At 48.8% G+C, this 27,518-nt stretch overlaps 1 protein-coding gene and 1 long non-coding RNA gene across 16 annotated transcripts in view; one reads left to right on the forward strand and one right to left on the reverse strand.

Annotated features, from left to right (window-relative positions):
• Positions 1 to 27,518, reverse strand: part of LOC105464055 (Rap guanine nucleotide exchange factor 1) — a 160,180-nt gene that overhangs the window by 45,683 nt on the left and 86,979 nt on the right. For all 15 annotated transcript variants that reach the window (XM_071078488.1, XM_071078483.1, XM_071078487.1 and 12 more), the window contains 8 exons: positions 22,503 to 22,681; positions 17,644 to 17,800; positions 8,975 to 9,063; positions 7,847 to 7,999; positions 7,292 to 7,415; positions 6,668 to 6,851; positions 4,522 to 5,022; positions 117 to 319 (listed from right to left, as the gene is read on the reverse strand). In XM_071078488.1, coding sequence (XP_070934589.1) covers positions 117 to 319; positions 4,522 to 5,022; positions 6,668 to 6,851; positions 7,292 to 7,415; positions 7,847 to 7,999; positions 8,975 to 9,063; positions 17,644 to 17,800; positions 22,503 to 22,681 — 1,590 coding nt within the window. The remainder of the gene's footprint in view (positions 1 to 116; positions 320 to 4,521; positions 5,023 to 6,667; positions 6,852 to 7,291; positions 7,416 to 7,846; positions 8,000 to 8,974; positions 9,064 to 17,643; positions 17,801 to 22,502; positions 22,682 to 27,518) is intronic.
• LOC139358233 (uncharacterized) lies at positions 315 to 4,486 on the forward strand. Its single transcript, XR_011612896.1, has 3 exons — positions 315 to 821; positions 3,096 to 3,142; positions 3,936 to 4,486. It is a non-coding gene; the product is annotated as an uncharacterized lncRNA (long non-coding RNA).

The raw sequence follows: 27,518 nt of genomic DNA on the forward strand, positions 1-27,518 counted from the left end.
ATGGTGCCTTCCACACCCAAAACTGGGGCCCTGCCACGGCAGGAAGGAAGCTCGTTCTGGTTCCTAGAGACCTGCTAGAATCAGAAGTTCTAGTCACAAGGGAGGGTGTCACTCACCAGCTGCCGCTGCTTGGGGGGTAGGGCGGGCGGCGGGGCCAGCTCCTGCACGGAGTCCACCCCACTGAAGGAGTCGCTGAAGCCGTATACCTCCATGAGGAGCTTGTTCTTCTGCTGGTAGATGTGCTCGTTCTGCGGCGTCTGGTAGAACATGGAGGGCTGTGGCTCCGAGTAGTCCTCCAGCAGCTGCATGTAGGCCAGCACTGTGAAACGGAGGGACAGAGCTGCAGCAAGGCTGGGGGCTGCCACGTCAGGGAACCCCTCCCCGCATTCTTCCCACAGCAGCTAGGGGGCTTTCCACCGAAAGCACCTCAGGGAGGGACGAACAGGCGGAGCGCAGAGGCCTTTTCGGGCAGTGAAATCACACCCTGTTTGATGCGCTAATGGAGGAGACACGTCCAGACCGGCAGACGCGCAACACCGATGGGGAACCCTAATGCGAACTCAGGACTCAAGCGAGGGACTCAAGGGATGGCAAGTCTCAGCCACCTCCTGAGCAGGCACTTTCCCCTCGGGGCACGTCACAAGTGCCACGAGCACCTGCCAGGTGGAGCTGAGCTTCAGATACCAAGAAAAAGTGGTGGCTCTGCAGTGCTAAATTTTGTATCCTCAAATAAGCACAAAGCCAGAGGCTTTTCTGCAAACCTCAACTAGTCAACAAATCAAGGAAGGCCAGACACTGAGCTGAGGAAGACAGTCACAGAGGTAGGGAGTTTATTTCTTCCCTGAGCCGCTCTGGGGGTCCAGGTATAGAGGAAATGCTCTCTCTCCAGGAGTGTCACTGAAGGAAGGGGTTCAAAGTCACCTTCTTTATTTAAAAGATTATGTAAGAATTTCTTACTAGCTCCAACAAGCACAGAGCAGAACTTGGTTGGAAAAGATGCACAGGAAGAGACGGTTCCCCCCTGAGGTCAGCTGCTGCTACTGAAAGGGCAGCTCGCAGCCCCTTGAGCTTGTCTTTTTTTTTTTTTTTTTTTGAGACGGAGTCTTGCTCTGTCACCCAGGCTGGAGTGCAGTGGCCGGTTCTCAGCTCACTGCAAGCTCCGCCTCCCGGGTTTACGCCATTCTCCTGCCTCAGCCTCCCGAGTAGCTGGGACTACAGGCGCCTGCCACCTCGCCCGGCTAAGTTTTTGTATTTTTAGTAGAGACGGGGTTTCACTGTGTTAGCCAGAATGGTCTCGATCTCCTGACCTCATGATCCGCCCGTCTCGGCCTCCCAAAGTGCTGGGATTACAGGCTTGAGCCACCGCGCCCGGCCGAGCTTGTCTTACACTTCCTTTTTTTTTTTCGAGACTGAGTTTCGCTCTTGTCGCCCAGGCTGGAGTGTAATGGTGTGATCTCGGCTCACTGCAACCTCCACCTCGTGGGTTCAAGTGATCCTCCTGCCTCAGTCTCCCGAGTAGCTGGGATTACAGGCATGGACCACGACGTCCAGCTAATTTTTGTATTTTCAGTAGCGATAGGGTTGTGCCATGTTGGTCTGGCTGGTCTCAAACTCCTGACCTCAGGTGATCCACCTGGCTCGGTCTCCCAAAGTGATGGGATTACAGGTGTGAGCCACTGCGCCTAGCCCCACACTTCCTCTTTAATGCTGTGCAACCATCGTCACCAGGCTCCAGAGGAAGGGGCAAGCTTAGGAAGGTGATCCCAAGCACCCACAAACTGCTCCCTAAAAAGACTAAACGTGGCCGGGCACAGTGGCTCATGCCTATAATCCCAGTGCTTTGGGAGGCTGAGGCAGGAGGGTCACTTGAGGCTAGTTCGACACCAGCCTGGGCAACACAGTGAGACTCCCATCTCTAAAAAGAAAAAAGAAAAGATAAAACTTAGCAATGGTGGTATGTGCCTATGGTCCCAGCTATTCAAGAGGCTGAGGTGGGAGGATCCCTTGAACCGAGTTCAAGGCTGCAGTGAACTATGGAAAAAAGAAAAAGACTAAACACAACCACCTCTGCCTGACTTTTCTGTGAAACTGTGATCTCTTCAGGAGGTCTTTCTGAACTCTTGATGATGAAGCCCTTGTAGAGACCTGCTAGCCAAGCATAGGGAATAGCAGTGACATTCCCAGCCTTCTAGAAATGAGGAGGACCCAGTCCATTTCAAAAGCAGCCCAGTGGCAGCCCAGAGGCCAGGCAGCCAGCATTGCTGGGAAGGCTCAGCCGCCAGTGCTCAGGGCCTGGGACTGTGGGGATTTCAGGTGCCGGACAGTGATCACAAGGCTCGTCTGGTGCAAGGGACTCATGGGGTTGCCCCTGGCAAGAGGGGCTGGGGACCCTCATGGTATCAGTGCATCCCAAATGATGAGGATACGTCGTGACACTGGGACTGAGCGTGCGTGAACTCAGGCCAGTGTCAGCCACGCGGCCAGGGTGATGATTCTTTCCTTCTTTCCCTGAAAGCAATTTTGAGGCATTTTCCACAAGGTCACCTGAGGGTCCCCTCGGGGAGTGAAGAGCAGACTGGGGACTAGGACTGAGGCTCAGGGCACCTAAGTTTGGGGTTCTTTCACAGAGTATGGAGAAGACCACCCCCTGCATAGGGGTCAACACTGAAAACTGGATGGGATCTCAAGGAAGGAGGGCTGAATTCCTCCTTGGCTCGGGAGGAAGTGTAACAGGCTTGTACAACTCAGGTCAGGCTCTCAGTCCCAGATCCGTGCCCCACTTGCTTGTTGATCTTGGGCAATACTCAGTTCTTTTAAGCTCCAGTTTCTCTACCTATGAAATTGGAGCTAATAGGGCCTGCCTTGCAGGTGGCTGTCACGATGACCTTCGACAGGGCGTGTGAAGCTTTAGCTCAGGGCACGCCATGGCTGCAGCTCAGGAGTTTCTTAGAGGTTTGCAGGCTCCAGTGCTGGAGACACTGATGAATGGGTTAAAGCCTCAAAATGGTGGCCTAAATTACTGGGGATTTTCAGCCACTTGAGACTGTTTGAAAGGAAACACTGGCTACCCCTCCCTTTCCTTCTCCCCTCTACAGACCCTGCATGAGGACCGCCGCCCACACTTGTTCTAGGAGCTGGAAGGGTAAGGCTCTCTGGCGTCTGCTGCAGTTTGTAAGGATGCCATCCTGCCCAGTGTCTGAGCTCAGAGGACCCCTCCCCTAGGGAAGGAAAGGGGGTGAGCCTGAGTGGCATGTAGCCCAAGATAACAGAGGTGAAGGGGGAGGCCAACAGCTCTTTAAACACTTGTCCATGCAGAGGGAGGGGAAGAGAAGGAAATGCTTCTGGCATTGCCATTGCACACCCCTCTGCGGAAGCCCTGGTTTCTGATGAGCGAATATACACGACAGATGGGGATGACATCGTTAGTCCCACAGAGCCAGCCCTCCCTCTAGCTGGGGGACCACTGCTGAGGCCATCACACAAGCTGGGCAACACCCACCGAGGAGCTGGGGATACATGACACCATCTCAGCCGCAGCCTTCTGGAGACCACGCAGCCGGCCCTCAGGGCGATCCTTGCTGGACTGAACCAAGCCAGGTCTTCCCTTCTTTGAGAATGGGGCCCAGTTCTAAGCTGGGCTCAGATGCTCTCATTTGGGAATTTGGAGTAGAGATTCCATTTCTAGTTCACAGAAGTTCTCTGTTGGATATGTCAACTGAGGCCAGGGAAGCCTGGGGCTGTGGGGCTAACGTGACCACACACATTGAAACGGTGACAGCTGCGCTGCCAAGAAAATCGAAGCAGAACTATGCTAGTGAAGCGGGGAGAGGGCGGGGACAGAGGGGGCCAGGCAACTCCCAGAAGTGTGGGGCAGTTAGGGGAGCTAGGAGAAAACAGAATTTCCAGGAGAACTCTCCTTATTACTTTTATGGCAGATTTACAGTTGGAAAATACAAAACTTCAGCTCCACCCCTGGGCTCCAGTAACATCATATATTAAAATGTTTGGTCCAAGAAGTGTCCTCAATTACTCCTGCTGGGCAACCTCAGCTCCCACGTCATTCTGGGAGCATGAACAGAGACAGCGTGCTCTAGACAGGATCCTTAGACAATCACTCTGTGGACACTAGGTAAGTTCTGCTGAAATTCACATATCCACCTCGCTCTATGCAGATGTTGCTGCAATGCTGTCCTGCATGCCAGGACACTTATTCCCCTCTGTCACTGTGATCAGGCCAGAAGGTCAACTGCTGCCATCTAAAGAGGAGAAGCCCTCGGGCTACGTGGAGAATTGGCCTGAGACTGTACGGAAACTGTAAAGGAGAGATCAGCTGATCAGGCTTTAAAAACGATCACCTGTAATGAGAAAACCTGGCTCCAGAAGTGTCGACATACCTGGCTGGCCTATCTTTTATGAAATAATGAGGCCACTGATTTGCTTCTGGTCTAATGCTGAAAGAAAACATACTGCCATTTCAGGTTATAAAATGCACTTCCTGACAACAGTGCAACAAAAGCTTACTGTGTTTGTTTTTCTTCTCTGGTAGAGGAGGTGGTTTTTCTGGGTCACCCGTTGATTCAGGAGCAGTAAAATCACCCACAAATTCGACAGGGGCTGAGGAACCTCCATGCTGAAAGGGGAGAATAGCAGCAAAGGGTGCATAGGGGACGGACTGGATTGGGGCCGTGCTCTGCAGGTCCTCCCCAGAGATGTTGTCGTACTGCGAGGGATGCCGCTCGTAGGACACCCTGCAGCCAGAGCTGTCCGCCGTCTGGGAGGCTGCACTCCTGCGCTTCTTCTCGGGGAGAGCAGGCGGCGTATCTGTCTGCTGCCCTGGGGCCAGAGGTCCGTCTGGCTGGGGATGGCTGCCAAGAGGCAGCTGGAAAGGATGGCCAACAAATGGAGACCCAGACTCCCCCAAAGACTCTGGCAACGGGCTAAGGTTCCAGGCCGTCTGCTGAGGTATCTGGTCTGCGTTAGAGAGGTCTTGCTGGAGGAATTCATAGTCGGGATCATAGTGGTCTGCAGTTACAACAGGGAAAAAAAAGACCCGTTAGCCAGAGGCCCTGCAGGAGCAGCCAGCCCCCGCTGCCCACCTCTTGCCGGCTTGCTCATGGGTGTGTGACAAAGACATGTCTCCAGGGTTTCGTTTATATTTACATGTTATATTCTTCATTCTTCTCCCTGATTATAAAAGCAAACCAGATGGGAATATGGCTGTTTGCTATACTTTTCTTATTTTTTACATTTCTTACTTAAAAAAAAAGAAAAATACACAACCATCACAGAAACCGTGGCAAATTACATCAAGAAAATAAAAATCACCCACAACCCCGTAATCTAACTGTATTTTCTATTTACATTTTGATGTATTTCCTTAAATGCCTCTTTTGCTTCTAGGATTCCTTTTTGAAAAAGCCCAACTGAGGGCTGCGTGGTGGCTCACGCCTGTAATTCCAGCACTTTGCAAGGCTGAGGCAGGCCGATCACTTCAGGTCAGGAGTTCAAGGCCAGCCTGGCCAATGTAGTGAAACCCTGTCTCTACTAAAAATACAAAAATTGGCTGGGCGCAGTGGCTCACGAATGTAATCCCAGCACTTATTGAGGCTGAAGTGGGCTGCTCACTTGAGGCCAGGAGTTCAAGACCAGCCTGGCCAATGTGATGAAACCATTTTCTCTACTAAAAATACAAAAATTGGCTGGGCACGGTGGCCCATGCCTGTAATCCCAGCACTTTGGGAGGCTGAGGCGGGAGGATCACCTGAGGTCAGGAGTTCAAGACCAGCCTGGCCAACACGGTGAAACCCCGCCTCTACTAAAAATACAAAAAAATTACCCGGACGTGGTGGTGCACACCTGTAGTCCCAGCCACTCGGGAGGCTGAGGCAGGAGAATCACTTGAACCTGGGAGGCGGAGGTTGCAGTAAGCCCAGATAGTCTCACTGTACTCCAGCCTGGGGGACAGAGTGAGGCTCTGTCTCAAAAAACAATTGAGAATACTATGAAAATATGTAAATGGCCCTGTACTTTTTCCAGTTATCAATATATTATGAGCAATTTTTAATAGCTACAGATTATTCCAGCAAATGAATGTACCATCATTCACCTGATTTCCTACCAATGAAATCTTGCTATTAATCGCTGATTATGCTCCTAGGATACATTCTCAGAAGTGAAAATATCTAGTTCACAGGATACAAACAGCTTCCTGCTCTCTAAGCCCCCTGCCCGGCAGACGGGAGGGGCCCGCACAGCACACATTCAGCGCTGACTAAGGAGAAGGCTGGCTCGTGCGGCTCTTTCCCCTTCAGCCTCTGTCAAGTGTTGTCAGGACCCCCACCCCTTCATTTAAAGCTCTCAACACAAATGGCTCTTAATTTTGGTAAAGAGAGTCAAATTACCCACTGACAGATGAACTAACAACAGTTACCGCTTGAATATCTAGGCTGTGGTTTTACGTTGTGATTTCATTTACATGCTCAACTTCCTAGGGAGGCAGATACTGTTATCCTTATTTTGCAGATGAGGAAGCTGAGGCTCAGATTTTAAACAAGTGGGCCAAAGTCACGTAGTCAATGATCGCATGACCTGGGACTCCCACCCAGGACTGTATGGCCCCAGAGAAGCCACCAAGACAGGATGGAACAGGAGGATGCTGGCGGCTCACCTAGTGTTTCACAGCTTGTGTTCCGGGAGCACTGCCCACTGTCCCTGTCCAGAGAGGACAGCTGCTCGTCTGACTTGCTGAGCTTGCCTATGCTGCTGCAGGGGGAAAGGCGGGGCGACTCTCCACCATATGAGTGGCTGCCTCCTGACAGTCGCCTCTGTGCATAACAGTCAACGTCAAAATCCTTAAACGGAAAAAGAAAAACAAAGCCAAGTCACTTCTGAGAAACGGTGGCAGAGACCAGGGGTGAGGCAACCGGTGCATTTACTTAGAGAAGGAAATACTGCCAGGCAAACTCAAAAACCACCTCTGACGTCAGCAATTGAAGGACACATACAGCAGAGAAGCAGCCATCTGGAGTTGGTGGGGGGTGTGACCAGGGAGGGCTCTGGGGCTGGGCTCACCTATCCCCAGGAGACGCCCTTTGGCTCTGGCCTCCCTGCCCTGACCCTTATCCCCATATGGGAATTTGGATCATGTCCTGGAATGAGAGGCATGGGCACAAGGTCTCACACCCCTCGATGTGACAAAACACCAGCGACTGAAGACCATGGGTTTCAGCTTCAGGAGCAAATCCCGACCCCCCTCCCTGCCTTCCCAAGAAGCGAACACGAGCTGCATTACCTGCCTATTGATTCCAACAGGCAAACTGGAGCCACTGGTGGCTCGGCTCATGGGGGCCACCACAGCCACTCGGGTAGGGGACGGTGCCGACTGTCTTTTCTTGGGTGGCAATGCTGGTGGAGGACTGAAACAGACCGAAACGTCCAGGCAGACCAAACCACACTCACCAAAGCTCTTCAGCGTGATATTGGGGTACAGGATGTGGGGCTCTTTCATTACTAGACTCTCCACACCCAGTGTTCACACTTCAACTGCTGCCTACTCCCCTCCGCCAAAATAAAACCTGTAAATACCAAATGAACGAAAAAGAACAACCCTTTCTTTTTCTTTCATAATAAATCATACCAGGTCTCCCTGGGCTGAGGGCACAAGGAGGCCTTCAGGAGAGCTCAGGGTGGCCAGGGAGGGCTGGGCGGCGGGGGGGACAGCCCCAGAGTCAGCCTCCCAAGGGGGGCCAAGCCCCCAGCACTGAGGGGAAAGGGCCCGAGCCCTGCCTTCCTCCCTTTCTTGCTCATTCTGCCATGGGAGGCACTGGACAAACAGGAAGGTAATTACCTATTATCAACCACCCGAATGCCAGGCAGAGGGGGCTTGGGGGGCGCGACCTCTTCATCTGTGGCGTCTGGGAGGAGCTCCGTTGACTGTGACATCCCGGTCGTCTTGTTTAGGATTTCTACCTCGCGGTCTGTCAGGGGGAGCTCTGCTGGGCTGCAGAATTGGGAAGAACTTGGGGTTACAGAAGGTCAAAGACGGGACGAGCACATACAGGCCCTGAGAGGGTGAGGATGTGACTGGGTAGAACATGGTGGGTGAGGTGGGGCTGAGGAGCAGGCTCCCTGGATACAGAGCTCTGGGGTTCTGGTTTGGTTGCTAAGGAGCTACTGGAGCTTGGCTGTGCCCCCAACTTTGCACCTCAGTTTCCTTATCTGAAGATGATCTAAGGGCTCTCTAAAATGCTCCAGGCCGGGCACAGTGGCTCACACCTATAATCCCAGCACTTCGGGAGGCCAAGGTGGCGGATCACTTGAGGTTAGGAGTTTGAGACCAGCTTGGCCAACATGGTGAAACCCTGTCTCTACTAAAAATACAAAAATTAGCCGGGCGTGGTGGCGTGCACCTGTAGTCCCAGCTACTTGAAAGGCTGAGGCAAGAGAATCGCTCTAACCTGAGAGGAGGTTGCAATGAGCCCAGATCGTACCACCGCATCCCAGCCTAAGCAACAGAGACTCTGTCTCAAAAACAGAACAAAAGCTCCAAATTTATGTTTTATATTTTTACCAGGAGCTTAGAGTAGAGATGAATATAAACCCTTACAACCATCGATGTCATCCTCAGTTTACTCTGGATCAAGCAAGAGTGCGCTCAAGTCAAAGTCCCCAAACCCAAGCCCTTAAAAGTTCTTTGTAATTATGAAACGAAGTTGCCCAGGAAAAGCACTGGTATGTGTCACTGGATGCGCTCACACATGATCCTTGGAAACAGTCACGCTGAAGAGTAAACTTGAGATGGGCAATACTTCAAGCCTGTGTGAAATATACACACAATGCTAACCACTGAAAAAGCAATATGGGCCTCCAGCAGCCCACCTTCATGCTGCCCACCCCCCAGGCCCTATCCTTGTCAAATGTAGAGACTTTGCCACTGAGTGTGACCCCTGCGACAGGAGGGTTAGTCAGCACCTACCCATCAGGCTTGCCAGCAGGGGAACTGGGCTTCACGGGGCTCGTCGGAGATGGACGTCCCTGCTTCTCGACGGTGAGCCTGACCAGCTCCTACCCCACAAGAAAAAGGCAATGAGCAAAGCTCCCGTCACCACTGAGTTTCCACAAGAAGGCAGGCAGGTGCTGTCTGTCCTCTGCTGCTGAGTCTCATTTCTGTGCCTACAGATTCTCCATGCGCCATAAACGCAAGAATCACTTGCCTTAGGTAATCTGCATGACTTCCCAAATGTCCCCGGTCCTCCAAAAATACCTTCATGGCATGTCAAGAAGTTTCAAATGCGTAAAGGCACTTCCTCTTGGAAGGGGAAATGGCAAACCCCAGAGTCTCAAAATGATTGTTTATCACACAAATTACAATACCCGGCAGAACAGATTCCCAGTCAGTTTGTTGGGGAATTACTCTGTTTCTAGTTCTCTAAAGTCACTAGATCGTGTGGCACTGGGTGGCTTCCCAAGGCGAGCTGGCCACAGGTGTGGTGGAGCAGCTAGCTGGTGGGGGTGGGTGGCGGCTGGTTGGGGTCCTTGTCAATGGAGAAGGAGTTAAGGGGAGATAACCCAGCAAAGAAATCACTTTAGAACCATTAACTGAGAAAAAAGAAAAGAAAAATAGCCTTTTTCAAATCATAGCAAAAGAAAAAAAAGGGAAGACCTAAGGGCCCATGTGGTTTTTTAAAAAAGATTAGAATGCATTTTCTCCCAGTTTGATGAGTTTTGACAACTGCATATACCCAAGTAAGTGCCACTAAAAACACAAAGAACATTTCCAGCCAATCTGCCCCGCCCCAACCGTTTTTTAACTTCCATTATCATAGATTGCTTTTGCCTGTCCTAGAACTTTATATAAATGCAACCATATCATATATATACTTTTGTGTCCATTTTCTTTTTAAAAACAGCTTTATGGATATATAATTCATATGCCATCAAATTCACCCATTTAAAGTGTACGATTCAGTGGTTTTTAGTCTGTTCACAGAGTTGTGTGACCATTAGCACAATCAATTTTAGGACTTCTCATCACCCCAAAAGGAAACTCCACATTCCCCTCGACCCCCAGCCCCTGGCAGCCACCAATCCACTTCCTGTCCACACATCTTTGCCTGCTCTGTCCCCCAAGCTCAGCGTCAATGGCTGTGCTTCGTGTGTGCGAGGCGCCTGCTGCTAGTTGCCGGCAGTGTTCCCACGAGTGGATGCATCACAACTCCCCCCGCCTTCCTGTCGATGGACATCTGGCCAGGGCCTACGTGTTTCAGCAGGAAGCTGTTTCCAAGTTATAGAGGAGGTGGCAGCGGATGCCAGTGGGCAACACAGTAACCAGAGACCCTGAACCAGTGGCTGCCAAGCCTCTCGACTCAAAAACACCACACACCAAAATGGCAGTGTATGCTGCAAATAAGTCAGAGTCAGTTACCATCCTTCCCAGTGCAAGGGTTCTTTCGAAAACACAAAAACTAGAAGGTGAACACGCCAAAAAAAATATCAAACAAGAAAGTCACAGATACCAATGGTCAATAATCATAAGACATTCATCACTTTGGATGGCAACAAAATAGAAACTTCCAGATATAGTAGGTGGGAGCAGCGCTTCAGACAGCCTCTTCAGAGGGATGACTTATCAGTATATATCAAAAGCCTTAAACATTTGCATTATGAGAATTTTGCACCAGGTGCAGTGGCTCATGCCTATAATCCTAGCACTTTGGGAGGCTGAGGCAGAAGGATGGCTTGAGCCCAGGGGTTCAAGGCTGCAGTGAACTGTAATCACACTCCAGCCTAGGTGAGAGATTAAGACTCTATCTCTTAAAAAAAGAATCTTGCCCAAGAAAAATGTCATGAATGTGTGCAAAAATCAAACCACAAAAGATGGTCATCACAGAGTATACATAAGATTATGTATCATTAATGTGATAATTTTGAATAGTTCAATATCCCACAATTAAATATTTGATAATATGTACTGATTACATAAGTCATGATAGAACCAGACAATGGGCCAACCATTACATTGTTATTAAAAACAAAGTCACAACAAGAATATGCACTGTATCATGGAAAGATGCTGTAATACATTAAGTGGAAAAATAGTTCTAGGTGATATGCTGGTATATATTGCACGTTTTGTAAACAAAGCCAAATCAAGAATATATGTAATACAAAAAATATGGCTATGAAACACCCCTTTATTTTGTTCTTTTTCTATTTTCTAAATTTTCTGAAATGAACATATATTACTTCTGAAATAATAACTAAACAAGCAACCCCCCCCAAAACTAAATGCATCTATCAAACTCTTGGGCTCAAGTGATCCTCCTGCTTTGGCCTCCCAAAGTGTTGGGATTACAGGTGTGAGCCACCATGCCCAGCCAGGCATATCCACAGACACAGGTTCAGTGTTACCCTACTCTGTGACAGTTGTTATCCCATTCAGATGTCTATTCTTGAAGAACTGTGGAGAAGTAAAATCTCTAAGAGCCAAGTAATAGCAAGAAAGGAGAACCTTAATAGTTAGATGTCAGCATAATTTAGAAGTTAATATTTAAGGAGCAGTCATCTAGCTGGTGATTGATTACAAACAGGACAAGATAGAGGATGAGAGACTATACAATCAGGGAAGAGAGCAATTAGGACAGAGGCAGCTCCCCTGCACCCTATCGCCTGGAGGAGGGGGGACGGTGGGAGACGCAGCTCTTCCTAAAAGCACAACGCCAGGCCCCAAAGAAGAGCATCACGGCCTTAAAGGGAGTTAAAGAGTGCCAGAACACAGTGCCCTGGACACCCCACTTTCAGATTCACTCTTCTTTACAAGCAGGGCGAAAGGAACAGAAAGAAGTCTGTGTTGTTTGCATCTGTTGATACAGGAAAACATTCCCGACTCTTCATTGATTCATGAGCAATTATAATTAGATCGTCATCTTTCTGGAGAGGCAGCTGTAAACTCAACTAATGAACGATGGCAAAAGAATCCTGGAATGACAGGCACACATGTGCAGGCAGGCGCCCGAATTCAAAGATGATGTCACGATCCCAATCACGCTCCCTACACTAGCTCGCATGGCCTACGCTTGAAAAGAGTATAAAAGGGGGCGGGCTGCTTTTTAAATTTACCACCTATCTCCCTGCCTAGACAGAAGGTCTTTAGTCTTGACTTGCCTTAACTATCACAGAAGAGAAACCCTAAAATGTGCACATATCTAGCTACTGTGCTAACACCCTAATCTCATTGAAAGCTGACCATTTACAACTTGGCATGAGCCCAATACCTCCTACTAAAGGTAGAATTGTTTTTGAGAGGGATGTCAGACTTTTTTTTTTTTTTTTTTTTTTTTTTTTTTTTGAGACGGAGTCTCGCTCTGTCGCCCAGGCTGGAGTGCAGTGGCCGGATCTCAGCTCACTGCAAGCTCCGCCTCCCGGTTCACGCCATTCTCCTGCCTCAGCCTCCCGAGTAGCTGGGATTACAGGCGCCCGCCACCTCGCCCAGCTAGTTTTTTGTATTTTTTAGTAGAGACGGGGTTTCACCGGGTTAGCCAGGATGGTCTCGATCTCCTGACCTTGTGATCCGCCTGTCTCGGCCTCCCAAAGAGCTGGGATTACAGGCTTGAGCCACCGCGCCCGGCCAGATGTCAGACTTTTTAATTGTCCTGAGGCACAAGTTAGAAAAGACTGAAAGACCAGGCGCGGTGGCTCACTCCTGTAATCCCAGCACTTTGGGAGGCTGAGGTGGGTGGATCACGTGTAGGTCAGGAGATCGAGAGCACGGTGAAACCCCGCCTCTACTAAAAATACAAAAAATTAGCCGGGCGCGGTGGTGGGCGCCTGTAGTCCCAGCTACTCGGGAGGCTGAGGCAGGAGAATGGTGTGAACCCGGAAGGCAGAGTTTGCAGTGAGCCGAGATCGCGCCACTGCACTCCAGCCTGGTCAACAGAGCGAGACTCCGTCTCAAAGAAAAAAAAAAAAAAAAGACTAATAAAAAGGCCAGGCGTGGTTGCTCATGCCTGTGATCCTAGCACTTTGGCAGGCCAAGATAAGTGAATCACTCGAGCCCAGGAGTTCAAAACCAGCCTGGGCAACATGGTAAAACCCTGTCTTTACCAAAAAAAAAAAAAAAAAAAAAAAATTAGTTGGACGTGGTGGTATGCACCTGTGGTCCCAGCTACTCAGGAGGCTGAGAATGGAGGATCACTTGAATCCAGAAGGTAGAAGTTGCAGTGAGCACAGATTGTGCCATTGTTGCACTCTAGTCTGGGTGACAGAGTGAGACTGTCTTGGGGGGAAAAAAAAAAAAGACTGTAAGAGACTACTCTAGAGTCTATGTCTACAACAGTGACTGGAAACTCCCGGCTGGTCACTGAAAATCAGTTTTCAAAAGTCAAAAACGGTATTTGGAAAAGTAGCTCTCCAAATATGTAATACTTTACTGCCATGTTCATTTTATTCATATTGAAAATGATTATAGGCCTGGCGCAGTGGCTCACGCCTGTCATCCCAGCACTTTGGGGGGCCTAGGCGAGCGGATCACTGGAGGTCAGGAGTTCAGCCTGGCCAACATGGTGAAACCTTGTCTCTACTAAAGATAAAAAAATTAGCCGGGTGTGGTGGTGGGTGCCTGTAATCCCAGCTACTGTAATCTCCTGCTGAGGCAGGAGAATCACTTGAACCCTAGAGGTGGAGGTTGCAGCGAGCTGAGATCACGCCTGGGCAACAAGAGTGAGACTCCGTCTCAAAAAAAAAAAAAAGAAAGAAAGAAAGAAAGAAAGAAAATAATCACAGAGAAGGAAGGGCTTAAATGACCTTTGACAAATCAAAATACAGCTCTGGTGCTCAAGTAAGAGAGGAAATTAACTGGTCAAGTTGGAAAGAGGTGGGGTACTGATTTCAAAAGGTCATGCTGGGATATCTCTTTGACCTTGAGTGGCTCAGCCCCCCAACATCCAGGTGCTAGACTGGGTGTGGTTTTCAGAGAAAAACATTGAGGGTCTTTAAATTCCTCAGATTTCCATCCTTCAAGAGGCATAACCACCTCTGAGCTACAGGCTCCCGGTGGAAAAGCAGCCCCAGAACCTAACGAGGTGACAGGGGTCTATCTCTTACCTGAGATTATAAGACTACCTGGAAGAGAGCCATCATCACCGTCAAAAATGGTCACCGTGAGCCATTAGAAATGAACACTTCTCCAAGCAACACTGTTTCCCCACTGCCTCCTGGTTAACCTAGTTCTTACCAGGTACTTTATATACTTTATCTTACTGAATCTCTCCTCAAATCTTCAGGGCAAATATTTTAAAACCTACTTGAAACTCAGGGAAGTAACTTGCCCAAGGTTATACAGCTTGAACAAGTGGCATTTATGTGGAGGCTTAAATGATAAATGCTACTACCCATTCAGGGACAAAACCAAAGTAATCCTGTTTTATAACACATGTTCAGTCATTCAAAAAAAAGGGGAAAGACTCCCTTGAACAACTGAATGGGTTACGTAAACGATGGTGAGTCAGTGTAAAGCAGCGTCCAGCCCCCCCTCCAGTGGGCTGTCGACAGCGTTTCCCCTCTGCACAGCTCCGGCCCCTCCCAGCTGCAGGAGGCTCTCTCACGCTACCAGGGCATGGGCTTGTACGGTGTCCCAGGCCTGAAGGGTCGGCGAGAGACGTTGGAAGTCACAGCTGGCTTGTGGGTGGGAGTGCAGAGAATCCCGTCCTCCCGTGGGAGGTAGCTCGGATGACATGGTGCCCAGGAGCCGGGGAGGGGGCAGCGGGTTGGGGTGGAAATCATGCCCTTGCCACTGACTCTACTGCTCCACCTGGGCCTGAGTCTCCACACCTGTGAAAGGGGTAAGGGGCAGCCATTCATGCCTACTATGGAGGGTTGTCATGAGTATAAAGTGAGGATAATGTACAAAAAGCACCCAATAAATGTTAGATATTATTACTATTAGACAATAACAACAAATGCCAACATCATAGTGTCTCGATCACTCTCACTGCCTGTAATGACTCCAGCACGAAAAGCTCCCAGCCACAGGCAGCTCCTGTCCATCCTCCAGATGCTGGCCTGTCTCTTCCTCGGGGAAGCGTCTCTGATCACCCTGAGAAACGAAGGTCATCATACCCTTTCATCGCACCCTGTGCCATCTCCCTTGGCAGCGCTATATCACATGGGTGTGCCTTTGTGTTTATGGTCCTGTCCTCCTTAGACTTTAAGTGCCATAGGGCAGGGTCTGGGCCAGCTTTGCTCATATTCCCATTCTCTCTCACTGCCTGGCACACAGAAAGTTCTCACTAAATGCTTCTTGAATAAATGAAACAAAACTGAATTTGTAAAGCTTCTCACCTAGAGAATCTTTGTTCTGGCTGAACTGTTTTTAAAGCAATTGTGGAAAAGTTATTTGCTCCGACATTGACAGGTTCATAATCTATAGGTTTCTCTCTCTTGTTTTTTTGTCCCAGTCACTTTGAAAAATCAAGGAAATTTTTCTTTCAGACATGCCTTTCAACTAACGAAGTGGTGCTGTAATGACTCCACAGAGGAAATGTACTTGGGACTGTCACAAAGCTTTATGAGTGGAAACTCACTCTCCTCCGTTTTGGCTACTCTAACTTGTGAACATCTCATCAGAATCAATTTGATAGGAGGAAACCTTAATAATGTTACCTGAAAAATAACAATTTTCAATAATAGCATTTTCAGAAGCCTGGACAGGAACAGCAGGGATGGGTGAGCCAGAGTGACTCGGGACTGCTGATAAAGCCCCAGGCCATGTCCCACTCTGCCCTGCTGAACCCAATGTGCCACTGTGGGGACCAGACAGGATAACGTACGTGCCTGTCCTCCAAATCCTGGAAAGGGCCGTCGGGTCTGATCACAACAGCCACCCTGGGCTACATCCTTGAGTCTTGCTACCCTAAGCAGACACTAGTAACTTTTTGGAATGAAGGGAACACGGGCAGGCTGGGCACGGTGGCTCACGCCTGTAATCCCAACACTTTGGGAGGCCGAGGTGGGCGGATCACCTGAGGTCAGGAGTTCGAGACCAGCCTGGCCAACATAGTGAAACCCCATCTCTACTAAAAATACAAAATTAGCTGGGTGTGGTGGTTCATACCTGTAATCCCAGCATCTCGGGAGGCTGAGGCAGGAGAATCACTTGAACCTGGGAGGCAGAGGTTGCAGTGAGCCAAGATTGCACCACTGCACTCCAGCCTGCGTGACAGAGCGAGACTCCATCTCAAAGAAAAAAAAAAAAGGAGAACATGGGGGAATTCAGAGGAAAATACTGATGTCATCTAGGCAAGCCCCCTTTACATGAACTCCATGACCCCAGCAGACACATCACCTCCCCTTAAATGCTGCTGGGGGTGGAGGGCCACCCAGATGTCCTGGCAAACACACATTTCATTCTGGAGCAATTTTCAATGCTGAGCAATGCTTTCTCAGCCTCTCTCTGTAATTTAAGCCCTTTGGGGGTCCTTATTCTACTCTCCAGAGCTGCTGGGGAATGTTAAGCCAAGGAGACAGCTTTCAGGAATTTGTTAGCCTGGTTGAGTGGGAAGGAATTGTTTTGACCTGGGGTAAATACCTCAGCTATAATTGTGGACTGAGGGGTCCAGAAAAGAGAGGGATGCAGGTTTTTTCAAGCCAAGAGATCTGTTTACAAAGCATGCATCTAGCACCACATAATTAATAATAAATAGCAGCTAAGGCCTGACTGCTCCATATGTGCCAGGTGCTGTTCTAGAAGCATTATGTGTATTGACTAGTGTAATTTTTCCTATAACCCTGCAATGCACGATGCTATTATTATCCCAATTTTATAAATGAGTTACTTAAGGTGCAGAGCAGTTGAGTAAATTATTCAAGTTCACAGACTAGCCAGTGATAAACTTGGGATTCAAATCTATCCAGGTGCTAAGGCTGGCCCCCTTTCTACTACATTATATGGCCTCACACAATAGCGGGGTTTCCACTGTCCTGCTGCCTGCAGCCCTGGCCCTGACCCAAAGGCCCTTACCTGGTTCATGTCCAACATTCTGTCTTGCTCCCCATCCACTAGGACTTATTTTCTCTATTAGGATTTGTCCCCCTGACCCCAATTCCAGACCCTCTATGGCCTTTGCTTCCCATCTTAACTAGGATTCATAATTTCTTACGCCGTTTCTGACTTCTCTGGATAGCAAATACACAGACCACATCATGGACATCAAGTAAATATAGAAAGTTCCATTTCTTACTCAACTCGCTCCTGCTTTTCTACCAAGAATCCTAGAAGTTCCCAGAATATGAAAAGGTAGCGCTGACATGACATGCTGGGAGCTTTGCTTAAAGTCATTGTGAAAACGATCTCCATTGTATTTTGTCTAGCTGGTAAGCATGCTCAGCCAGCACGATGCTACGAAGGCTCACTGAAGATTTAATGCAATGCTCAGTAAGGGCTGACTGCTCTGGGCAGCTTTTCCATAGGAGCCATTTGCACCAGTCCTGAGAGAAGTAAGTAGTTATGGGATACAGCGCACCAACACCAGAGACGCAGAAAGACATTCTAATGTTTGAAGGTTGGGAGCAAGATCTTATGTGACAAGCATCAGCAGGCAGGTTGCTCTTAAGTCCCTGACCGGGACGGTCTGGAACCTGCACCGGTACCTTCACTCCATCCAGCACGGCCTTGATGACCCCCTTCACAGTCGTCACCATCTCCTTGTCTTCTGAGTTCACACCTTCCAGCATCACTTGGTCAGACCAGCGAATGAGGTTGGCGAGACTTTGGTACACTCGGCTATAGCAGGAAGAGAGGGCTGAGCTACAGGGAAGAGAAAAATGGAAAAAAAAGAAAACCTAAAGCATGACCATCACTTAGCACAGAGCCAGCTTCTTGGTGACGAGGTGTGTTTCTCCATCTTTCTTTGTGCAAAATCCACACCGCCTTCGAATAAGCAAACTTCTCCCATGAGCCCTTTTCCTTACATCCAACAAAGATTTTGTGGAGCTTTATATTCTAATCTGTGTTTCAAAATTTTTTCATTTCCAAAATGGAACATTACAAAAATTCCACCATGATAGTTAAGATGCTTTTTCGAACTTCACATCCTTCTACAAGATTCTGATCACATGTCTCGAGGAGTGCCCCATCTCCCCCTCCTTCTAGCTGCTAATCACTAGACCAGGTCCAGGGAGTGTATACTGACTATCAGCAATTAGAATAAAATCTATTTTAGATGTGCCACAAGGAGCCGACAGGTTTGCGGGATTTTAACAGTCATGAGCTCAAAACAGGTCTGCGGTTTATTAGAACTCCTCCGTCAGGGGGCCAGCTTCATCATCCTCTGCACTATAACCATGAGACAGACGTCAGAAGCACACGAATGAAGACTATTTTGAGAATAGTAAATCGGGGCGAGGGGGCCTGTGAGATGGTGGTGGGGATGTGAAGGTGGGAATGTAGGTGAGTGTGTGTGTATGTGTGTGTGTGTGTCTGTGTGTGTCGCACCACGCTACCAGTTATACTGCGATGCCAGCGCCCATGAACAGAAGCCCTGAGTGCCTCAGTGATTGTAGAGTAGCAGCCGAATGGAGGTGTTTACATCTTTCATATATTTTTAAATAACTAATTTCCCTAGGAATTGTGGAATTATTTTTCCATTTCAAACAATTGTAACAGAGGAAGAGCAACAATATAGAAAATTTATGTGCTGAAACCTCTAGTCCAAAAAAAAAACAACCACCAAAATGATGCAGACATTTAGGAGCCAAAGATGTAACTTTGAGGAAAATATATAATATTGTAAGATATGATTTAAATAGGTTCTAAAACCAAAGCCATTTAAAACAAAAATGTGAACCAAATAGTGCTTTAATGAGAAGCTCTTCAGAATCAGGTAAGGAGGAAACAATTATTGCAAGGGATCTAAAGTTTCCATTTAGCCAGGCGTTCCACTCTGCATGTTCCAACAGAAGAAAAGGGTGGAAAGCAAACTTTCTTTTTCTTTTGAAAAGAATGAAAGCAAACTTATCAAGTCCATTAGAAACAAACAAACAAAATTCCCAAAGGAGCCCCGAGAAAGCCAGGATTGGGCTACTTTAGAAGATGATATGGATGGAAAGTATTTGTTGTTGGAACTACTCTCTTAGGAAAGAGGATGGAGAGGGGAAAACAAAGACCCTGCAGTCTCTCCTGGGGTTTTGGACCAGAGCTGATCTCATCCTGCAGGGGAATGTGCTTCTAACGGCTGGGCTGGACCTCGCTCTGCTTCCTGGCAAGGCCAGGTGAGGCCTCTTGACAGAAGCCTGTGGCCTTCCCGAGGTGCTGCAGGAGGATTCCACTGGAGAAAGCATCTCACTGTTACACTGCTAGTAACAGTGAGGTGAAAGAGGGGGAAACACTTTTATGCACTACTTCCTTTCTGCCTGCATTGGATGCTAATGTTTCCCTGCAGGTGCTGGAAATGTCCAGCCTTCCTGTCATTAGCTTGGAAGCAGAAGATTCCTGTGTCAAGGGGCTAAGACATAAGAAAGGAAGGAGAGTTGAGGACTATAAAAATGCCATCTGAGGCCCAGCTGCTGGCTCATTTCCACCATGGAGCAAAGCCCTCTGCGTGTGACGAGTGTAACTGTTGCTCTCACATGGGCCTCCGGGTGCCTCACTCGGGAATCCTCCATTCACAGCTCATGCTAAGAGCCAGCTGCTTGTTGGAGGCCAGCTTATCACCGTCCCAGGAACTGAAGTGAGGGCGGCAAAGGGCCTGCTTGCAAGGACCCGCCTCGCAGAAGAAACGGGAAAGGACCTTCCAGCTCGCAAACTGCCCTTAGGGAGGAAAGAGATAATGCAAAGCATCTAAAAGGAGCATCTGAGGAGGTATTTCCAATCACTGCGGGAGACCAAAAACCACCTCCACTAGCCTGGAAGAATTTCAGAAGGAAAACCCCTTCAATGGGATTAGTCAGAGGACTACCAGAAAACAAACTGTATTTCATGGGTCCTTACAGCCACACCCAGGCACTTCCCATTTTCTCCTCTAAGAAATGGTTATAGACATTCAAGGTCAATTCAGAGCCACGCCTCAACAGACAAAAAATACCCCCAGCCATTACCATGTGACTTGATCGATTCTTACCCAGAGTATGCAAATGACCTCCAAGCAGTGCCCTGGATCCAGGAAGCAAGACTCCTAGCAGCACCACACTCTGGGTGTGAGGGTCCAGGGGACACTATCCCGGACTCTCCCAAAGAGGCTTAGCGCCTGAGGGCGCAGGGTGAAGCGATCACTCCCCTCTTCCCACTGTTCCCCTCTCGTCCACGCCCTAGGACGGACACCCTCTGCCCATGACTGCCCGAGTCGCTGCCCTCCCCTCCCTGGGACACACCAGGCCCAGTGGCCTCAGTTCCTTTGCTCTTGTTCTCCTGCCCCCACTGCTAATCCAACTGCTGCTTTCCCTCAGGTGGGGCTCCGAGAACTACCCAGTCGAGGTTTCATCAGATCAAATCCAACACCCGTGTAGCTCTCCTTTCTTCAAACTCCAACAGAGCTTCCTCTCTGTGCCATAAAACAACGGCTGTATCATAGAACCGAGGGAGCTGATTTGTTTCAACTAGGCTTTAACTCTTCCAAGGCAGAGACTACCACATGAGACTAGGTCCACAAGAACATGTTCTAAAAGGGCATCCATACATCTGACTGTGGCATGATGTCGCCATTCACTTCCAGGAGCCCAGCACCGAACCCTTCTACGAGCTGAAGCTGGATTGACTCTGGGAAAGACAGAGTGAAGACAAGCATGTCCTGCTTCCTCCCCGTCACCAACCAGTGCCAGCGAGCTTCTGGCCAGAAGACCACAATCTCCACGGGTCAGCTGAAAGTCCAGGGTGGAAGCCCCAGGGCAGGGAGTTTCTTGTAAATAAAGACACTATTTGCTTTATCCCCCAGAAGAAGAAAACTATGAACTTCATTGCCAAGTTCTGAAAGCAGTTCATAAAAGCTCAGCCTCACGGGGCTAAATGAACACTAAGCCATCTTGGGGAACTGTGACAGAGAAGCATTTATCCTGAACAGGTACCATGGAAGAAAAACAAAAAATGCGCCAGCCTCTTAAGAAAAAGCTCCTGCTGGGCTTTCATTTCAGATTACATTTGGTACTGCTTTTCTTTTCACATTTAACAATAAATACAGGACAAGCTGCTAACTAACCTGTAAGAGGAAAATGCACTCCAGCAATGAAAGTATTACCCAACAAAAGCTTCCTGGGGGCGGAGCTTGCAGTGAGCCGAGATTGCGCCACTGCACTCCAGCCTGGGCGACAGAGCGAGACTCCGTCTCAAAAAAAAAAAAAAAAAAAAAAAAAACTTCCTGGGGCAAAGGCTGGCTCCATGTCCCCTGCACGGAGTGCTTGTAATTTTACGTTGCCTCAGCATCTGTTTTAAAATATGTTTAGCTTTCTCATACCAGAAGTAGGGCAAACGAACCCTTGACAAGGTTCCTAATACTACATCCCACCTGACTGGCTCTAGCCGGTGGCCAGATAGAAACTTATAAGCATCTCTGCCCGCCAGCAGGCTGGCTCCTGGCTTACCTACTGCTCCTTTAAACAGACCATTTGTCTGAGAACTTAAAGTAACCACCTCCTAGTCACAGGCTGCGCCTCCTGAATGCATGCCTGCTTGCTTTAAACCCACCAATTAAAGCTCACTGCAGGAGGCCTGTTGGGATAAGGCCCGCCCTGGACCCAATAACCCCAGTAACGGCACTGGTCCACAGGGTCCCTTCTCTCTCTCCCAGCTTGTGCTTCTTCGCCTCCCCGTGCAGCCTCCAGGCTGCTGTGTAACCCCCAAGGTCTAAGGTACTAGAAAACTCTTAGCTTGTGAGCCTGCAGTCCAGCCCCTGACAGTGAAGCCTGCGAAGAGCCTCATGCAGGTGGAGGCCCTGCTGGTGCTCTTCAGTCCGGGCCTCGGGTGATGACTGGAAACAGTAGCTTCCAGCTGACAGATAATGAAACTCAAAAAGTTTCATTCAAAACAGGCTCCCCCCACCCGCAGTGAATCCAGGCTCCAAGTCTGGGAGGTGTCCTGGCTTGACACAGTTAAGTGCTGCGCGGCCCATGCTCTAACAGGGGCTTCCCTACCTGCCTCTCTTGGCCTAATCATCTAAGCAGCTGGACACTGATAGGACTGAGTGGACATGTTAGGTGATTGAGGGCTTCAGGAGAAATGTATCCAAACCAATGTGACTACTGCCCATGAGCTAAGGCAAAGAAATGACCACAAACTTACACTGTGACCACATCCCTAGGGATGGCAGAGATGTGTCCCGGGCTTCAGGAGTAATAGTGACCTCAACTCTGAGATGGCATCAAGGGACAGTTGTGGGGGGATGGGCCAGGGGAAGGATGCCGGGTGATGGAGTCCTTTTCCTGACTGTTCCTAGGAACCTTGAGTTTCCAGTGCCACCAAACCAAGAGGCCTCTAAGGCTTCCATTGTTCTGACACAGCCAAGGACTTCAGAGCCACTCACCTGTGCTGAATTCGAGGATCGTTCTGCACCAGGGGTAAGATGGCCTCCAGCACCTTGCTGGCTGACCCTGGAAGCATCTCCAGTACCTTCTTATCAATTGCCATTTTGTCCACAATGGTCTTAAAGTAGCGCAGGGCACTGACCACTTCCTTCTCTTTCTCCTCCAGCCAGCTCAGGTTCTGAAAGGAGACGTTCAGCATAAGGAGGAGGAGAGAGATTAAAGGGAGCTATTTTGAAAAAAAAATAAAGGAACATTTTCTTTAAACCAGCTTGAGATCGATAGGAATGGAAAGGCTCTTGCTACAGAAACCAAGCCAGGTCATTTTTCTAAGGACTGTAATCAGGAGACAGAGGGTAGAGCTGAAGGAAGAAGGGGGCTTGGACCAAGAAAGCTCATTCAGAAATTTCTGAATTCCCTTTCCAGACCCTGAGGTCTTGAAAACCACTTCTCCTCCTGTCTGTCCTCATCAGCCACACTGACAGACCACCACTAACCCCATTAAGTAGAGTGAGGACTAATTTGCTGATGACTTGGAGAAGCAACAGTCAAGGCCCATATCCTGTAAATCACATCAAGAAACTCCAGGCTTTTGTTTCAAAGATCTGAGGGATTGTGTAAGACCAGTCCGGGGCATGAGGGGCTGAAACCCATTCCCTGAGGACTCCTCACTAGGTTCCCAGATTGTTCACCCCACTGAAGCCCCCACTCAAGGAAATGATATGCTATTCCTAAAGGTCCTGGAAGCTCCCAGAGCTAGAAGGGGCAGGAAGTCTGGGGAGAGAAGGCAGAGAAGCCAGAGCAGATGACACTGCTTCTCAAGATTCAATGACTACTCATGCAGTGGGCGCCAGCAGCATTCATGCTCCCTCTGCTCCTGAGAGAAAGAGAAAATACAGAGCCCCGCGCTTTCCAGTGCTTAAGCCACAACCCCAAGCTTTTCTCCCTGATCATGGGGGGCCTTGGATCCAGTTGGTGGGTCTACACACCCCTTTCGTTCTTCTCTCCAACTTCCCCTCTACTTGCCCAGACGTCAATGATCCAGGTCTCAGCTGGCTGGCAGGGGAAGGAGGCTGACAGTAATCTACAGAAATGGAGTCTCTGAACCTGTTCTGGTTTGGGAGGTTGTCCTTTAAAAAAAAAAAAATAGTAGTCTACAGAATGGATAAATCCAAAAATGGACAGTGTACTCAAGTAGTCAATTACATGTCTAGTGCAAATTAAGAGGGGCGTGTATGAGGCAAACAGCCACCTGCAGGATCCCAGAAGTCTAGAGGATGTAAATAAAAACAACTGAGGGCAACAAGATAATTTCTAGAAAAAGATGATTTAAACAATATAAATATACAAACAAATGGTAGAAATTAATAAAAAGTGCTTATGATTCTGAACACTAGCTCTTTTCTTCTAAAATAGTGCAGACTGGCCAGGTGAGGTGGCTCACACCTATAATCCCAGCACTTTGGGAGGCCAAGGCGGGCAGATCACTTCAGCCCAGGAGTCAAGACCAGCCTGGGCAACATGGTGAGACACCGTCTCAATTAAAAAAATAAAACAAAGTTTAAAAAAAGGTGCAGAATATCATTTAAAATATAAAACAGTTCAATAGTGGAGGCTTTTATTTCACGGGAACGTCAAAAGAAAAATCTATACATGGCTACTTTTAGTCAGACAATGTGCAAAAGACCGGGTCATTTCTTCCATCCAGTCTTTCCCAGAAGGTGTCCCACAGACCGGAAGACACAATTCTCCGCTGGTGGCGGAAGTGCCCCCTCCTCATCCCCATCCCTGGGTCCTGCACCCTGGCTTTATTCTTCTCTTTTCACTACCTGACAGATTTGTTTATGGTCTGTTTCCAAGAGGCTGGGCGCTTGCTTTTCCACCTTGTGGACCAGAGCTCTCTGCTTCATGTCATCTGCCTGGGGCAGGGAGGAACCTGAGTGTGAAGCAGTCGCAGTGCCGACAGACCTCAGATGTGCCTAAAGCCACGGTCAGCCAGGCAAGAAGAGGACTATGACAGTAACACTGCCACCTTAGCACATCAGAAAGTGTTAGAGACCACCAATGATGAAATTTGGTGAGGAACACGAAACATTTTAAGAAAATGTGTCATCAGGTTTGCTGGGGAGAAAGTGGCTAATCTGAAGATGGGAGGCACTCGAAAGCGGCAACGCATTTCAGAGCAGAGAGTTTTTCTGCCATTGCGGAGAGATCAAATCAGCCGTTTGAGAGTCAGGCTGCTTGGCCGGGTGCGGTGGCTCACGCCTGTAATCCCAGCACTTTGGGAGGCCGAGACGGGTGGATCACGAGGTCAGGAGATTGAGATCATCCTGGCTAACACGGTGAAACCCCGTCTCTACTAAAAAATACAAAAAACTAGCCGGGTGACGTGGCAGGCGCCTGTAGTCCCAGCTACTTGGGATGCTGAGGCAGGAGAATGGCGTAAACCCAGAGGCAGAGCTTGCAGTGAGCTGAGATCTGGCCACTGCACTCCAGCCTGGGTGGCAGAGCGAGACTTCATTTAAAAAAAAAAAAAAAAAAAAAAAGGGTCAGGCTGCCCTGGGCTCCTCCTAAAGGAGCCAACAATGTAATGTAGTACAGCCAGGCTGCCTCCGAGAACTCAGATTCCATTCCCAGAATTAATGGCCTCTGAGTGTTGTGCATTCTCCAGCCTTTCAGCTGTCAAGCTGGGGCTCCTTGCGAATGCAGCTGGCAGTGAGAGTTCACAGCTACACACCCACATCCAGCACTGGTTTGGACTGGGGACTCCATGCCTTGGCTTTGCTGAAGGTGCCTCGTTGCATAACCTGAAGGCAGGTGCGTTCACCTGTGCACCCCTCCTGCTGTGAGGGATGGGTTGCCATCATTGGTCCACATAAGCCTGGAAACTAAATCAGGCTGTCCGTGTCTGGGGATGGCTTAGAGACAAGGCCAACTACTGGGCTTCGGGCTTGTCATGCACAAAATGGGGAGAATAACATCTGCCCCGTGTAACTAAAGAGGTGACTGTGGTGGACTGAATGAGAATGCATATGGAAGTGGTTCACAACATTTAACAGGCACTATACCAACACCAGAGACCATATACCTGCCAGTAATAAAGCAGAGAAACAGGGCCTAGGATGGGAACATCTGAAAGGGAAGAAACAGGCCAGATCGTAGCTGCCATTCATCGGGGACATGGAGGCACCCACTGTGCTATGGATTTTATATAGGCTATTTTGCTTGAAGGTTACAACCACCCTGTGAAGTGGATACTATTATTTCACAGGTGGGGAAACTGAGGTTTGGTGGGTTGTGGGGGAGGTTAAGCAACTTGCCCAAGGCCACACAGCTGTAGTGACAGATACGGAATTTGAACTTGGTCTGTCTGAGTTCAGAGTCTGGAGAGATGGAGAGGAGAAGAAAGACTAGATCAGAAATGTGCTGAAGTTAAAAGGTTGACTTGAGATCCCCTGGTCTAAAGATCTCATTTAATAAACGAGTAAACTAAGACCCAGATGGCAGAGGTGGACAGAAAACCCCATTGCCTTTCCGGCCCCGTGGGTCATATTCATTCCTGACGCCCAGGCTGTGGCTCCACAGCCATGTGCCATCACAGGAGACGGCAGGGAAGAGGGTGAGGAACACTGGCCCTCCTCTCCAGATACTTCTCTCCCCACAGCTGTGCTGCATCCGGGACACCCCATCTTGCCCTGTCACTCCTTGTCCCATCTGCAGCCCTGGTGCCTCCCCTCTCCACAGCAACGCAAGCCTCATTTCCACACTATAGGACAGTGTACCCGGAAAATGTGGGTTAAGCTGGGGAGTGAGGGGAGGGCAAGTCACAATCAGTATAACAAAAAACTAGAATTGTAGGATTTTTTAAAAAAATGGCAAAGCAACATCATTCTTCTCCATTAGCCCAGGACAGTGAGGCCTAGGAAGAAGACATGGCTAACACAGACATTGGTTACAATGAGAGCACCAAATCACCACCTGCCACCAGACTGTCCGGCAGCAGCAGCTCCCTGCTTCTATTTCATCATAAGATCTGAAGAGCTGAAGGGGAAGGGCTTTCAGGAATTCACCCAAGAGCCCTGGGATCCAACTTCTGTCCAAATGCCCTCAGAGATGGGGCACTCACACCTCCCAGGACCCCCTGATCACTGCTCATTGTAATTATACCTTTGGACTCCCAGTATGTGGCTAAACTTCCTCTACTACTTTAGCACTGCAGCTTACTGCCAGACTTGTTAAAAGGTTGCAAAAAAGTTTAGAAGTTCATCACAATGTACTTTGAATTTTAAAATTCACTAAGAAGATGCAAGAGACTGCTAATATGGAATCAGTCTGGGAAGACAACAGAATATAGTGAGAAAAACAGATTTTGATGAAGAAAATGTGCACCGGGGCCAACACTGTCTGCGCAGTGGGAATAATAAAAGCTTCCCCACACAATTATGGTGAGGAGTAAATAAGACAGCGTGTCTGAAACCACCCAGGACAGGGCTGGGGCAAGGAGGAGCCCTTGAGAAGTGGCAGCGAATCTGAAAATGTACTTTCATCTCCCTGCACTTCCATTTCCCTCGTATCTGAGCAGGGAAAGCCATGTATACGACCTGAAGTAAAATAAAAATGTATGTAATCGCTCCCTAAGCGGTAAGAGAGCTAATGAATACTCAACGAGGGCAGCAGATGACAGACCCACTGCAAGGTTTCTTGGACATAATCCTCTAAGTCCACATACTCTGGTAGGTTTCTCAACGCTTCTGGTTCTGTCCATGGGCCTCCACAAAGCAATAGGTTTGCATTTACTTGTCCCATGCAGGTGGCTTGGGACAGAGCACAGTCATCCAGCCCTTCCTAATGGGCAATGACGAAAAAGGGGATAACATTCCTTCTTGGGTGAAGATTGCACCTATAGCTCCTTGCTACAGAACAGATTTCTCTTGGCACTACTGACATTCTGGGGCAAAGAATTCTTTGTTGTATGTGGGGGCTGTCCTGTCTGGTGTATTGTAGGTTGTTTAGCAGCT

Source organism: Macaca nemestrina, chromosome 14 (genome assembly GCF_043159975.1).
Source record: "Macaca nemestrina isolate mMacNem1 chromosome 14, mMacNem.hap1, whole genome shotgun sequence".
In the NCBI taxonomy this organism is placed as follows: domain Eukaryota; kingdom Metazoa; phylum Chordata; class Mammalia; order Primates; family Cercopithecidae; genus Macaca; species Macaca nemestrina.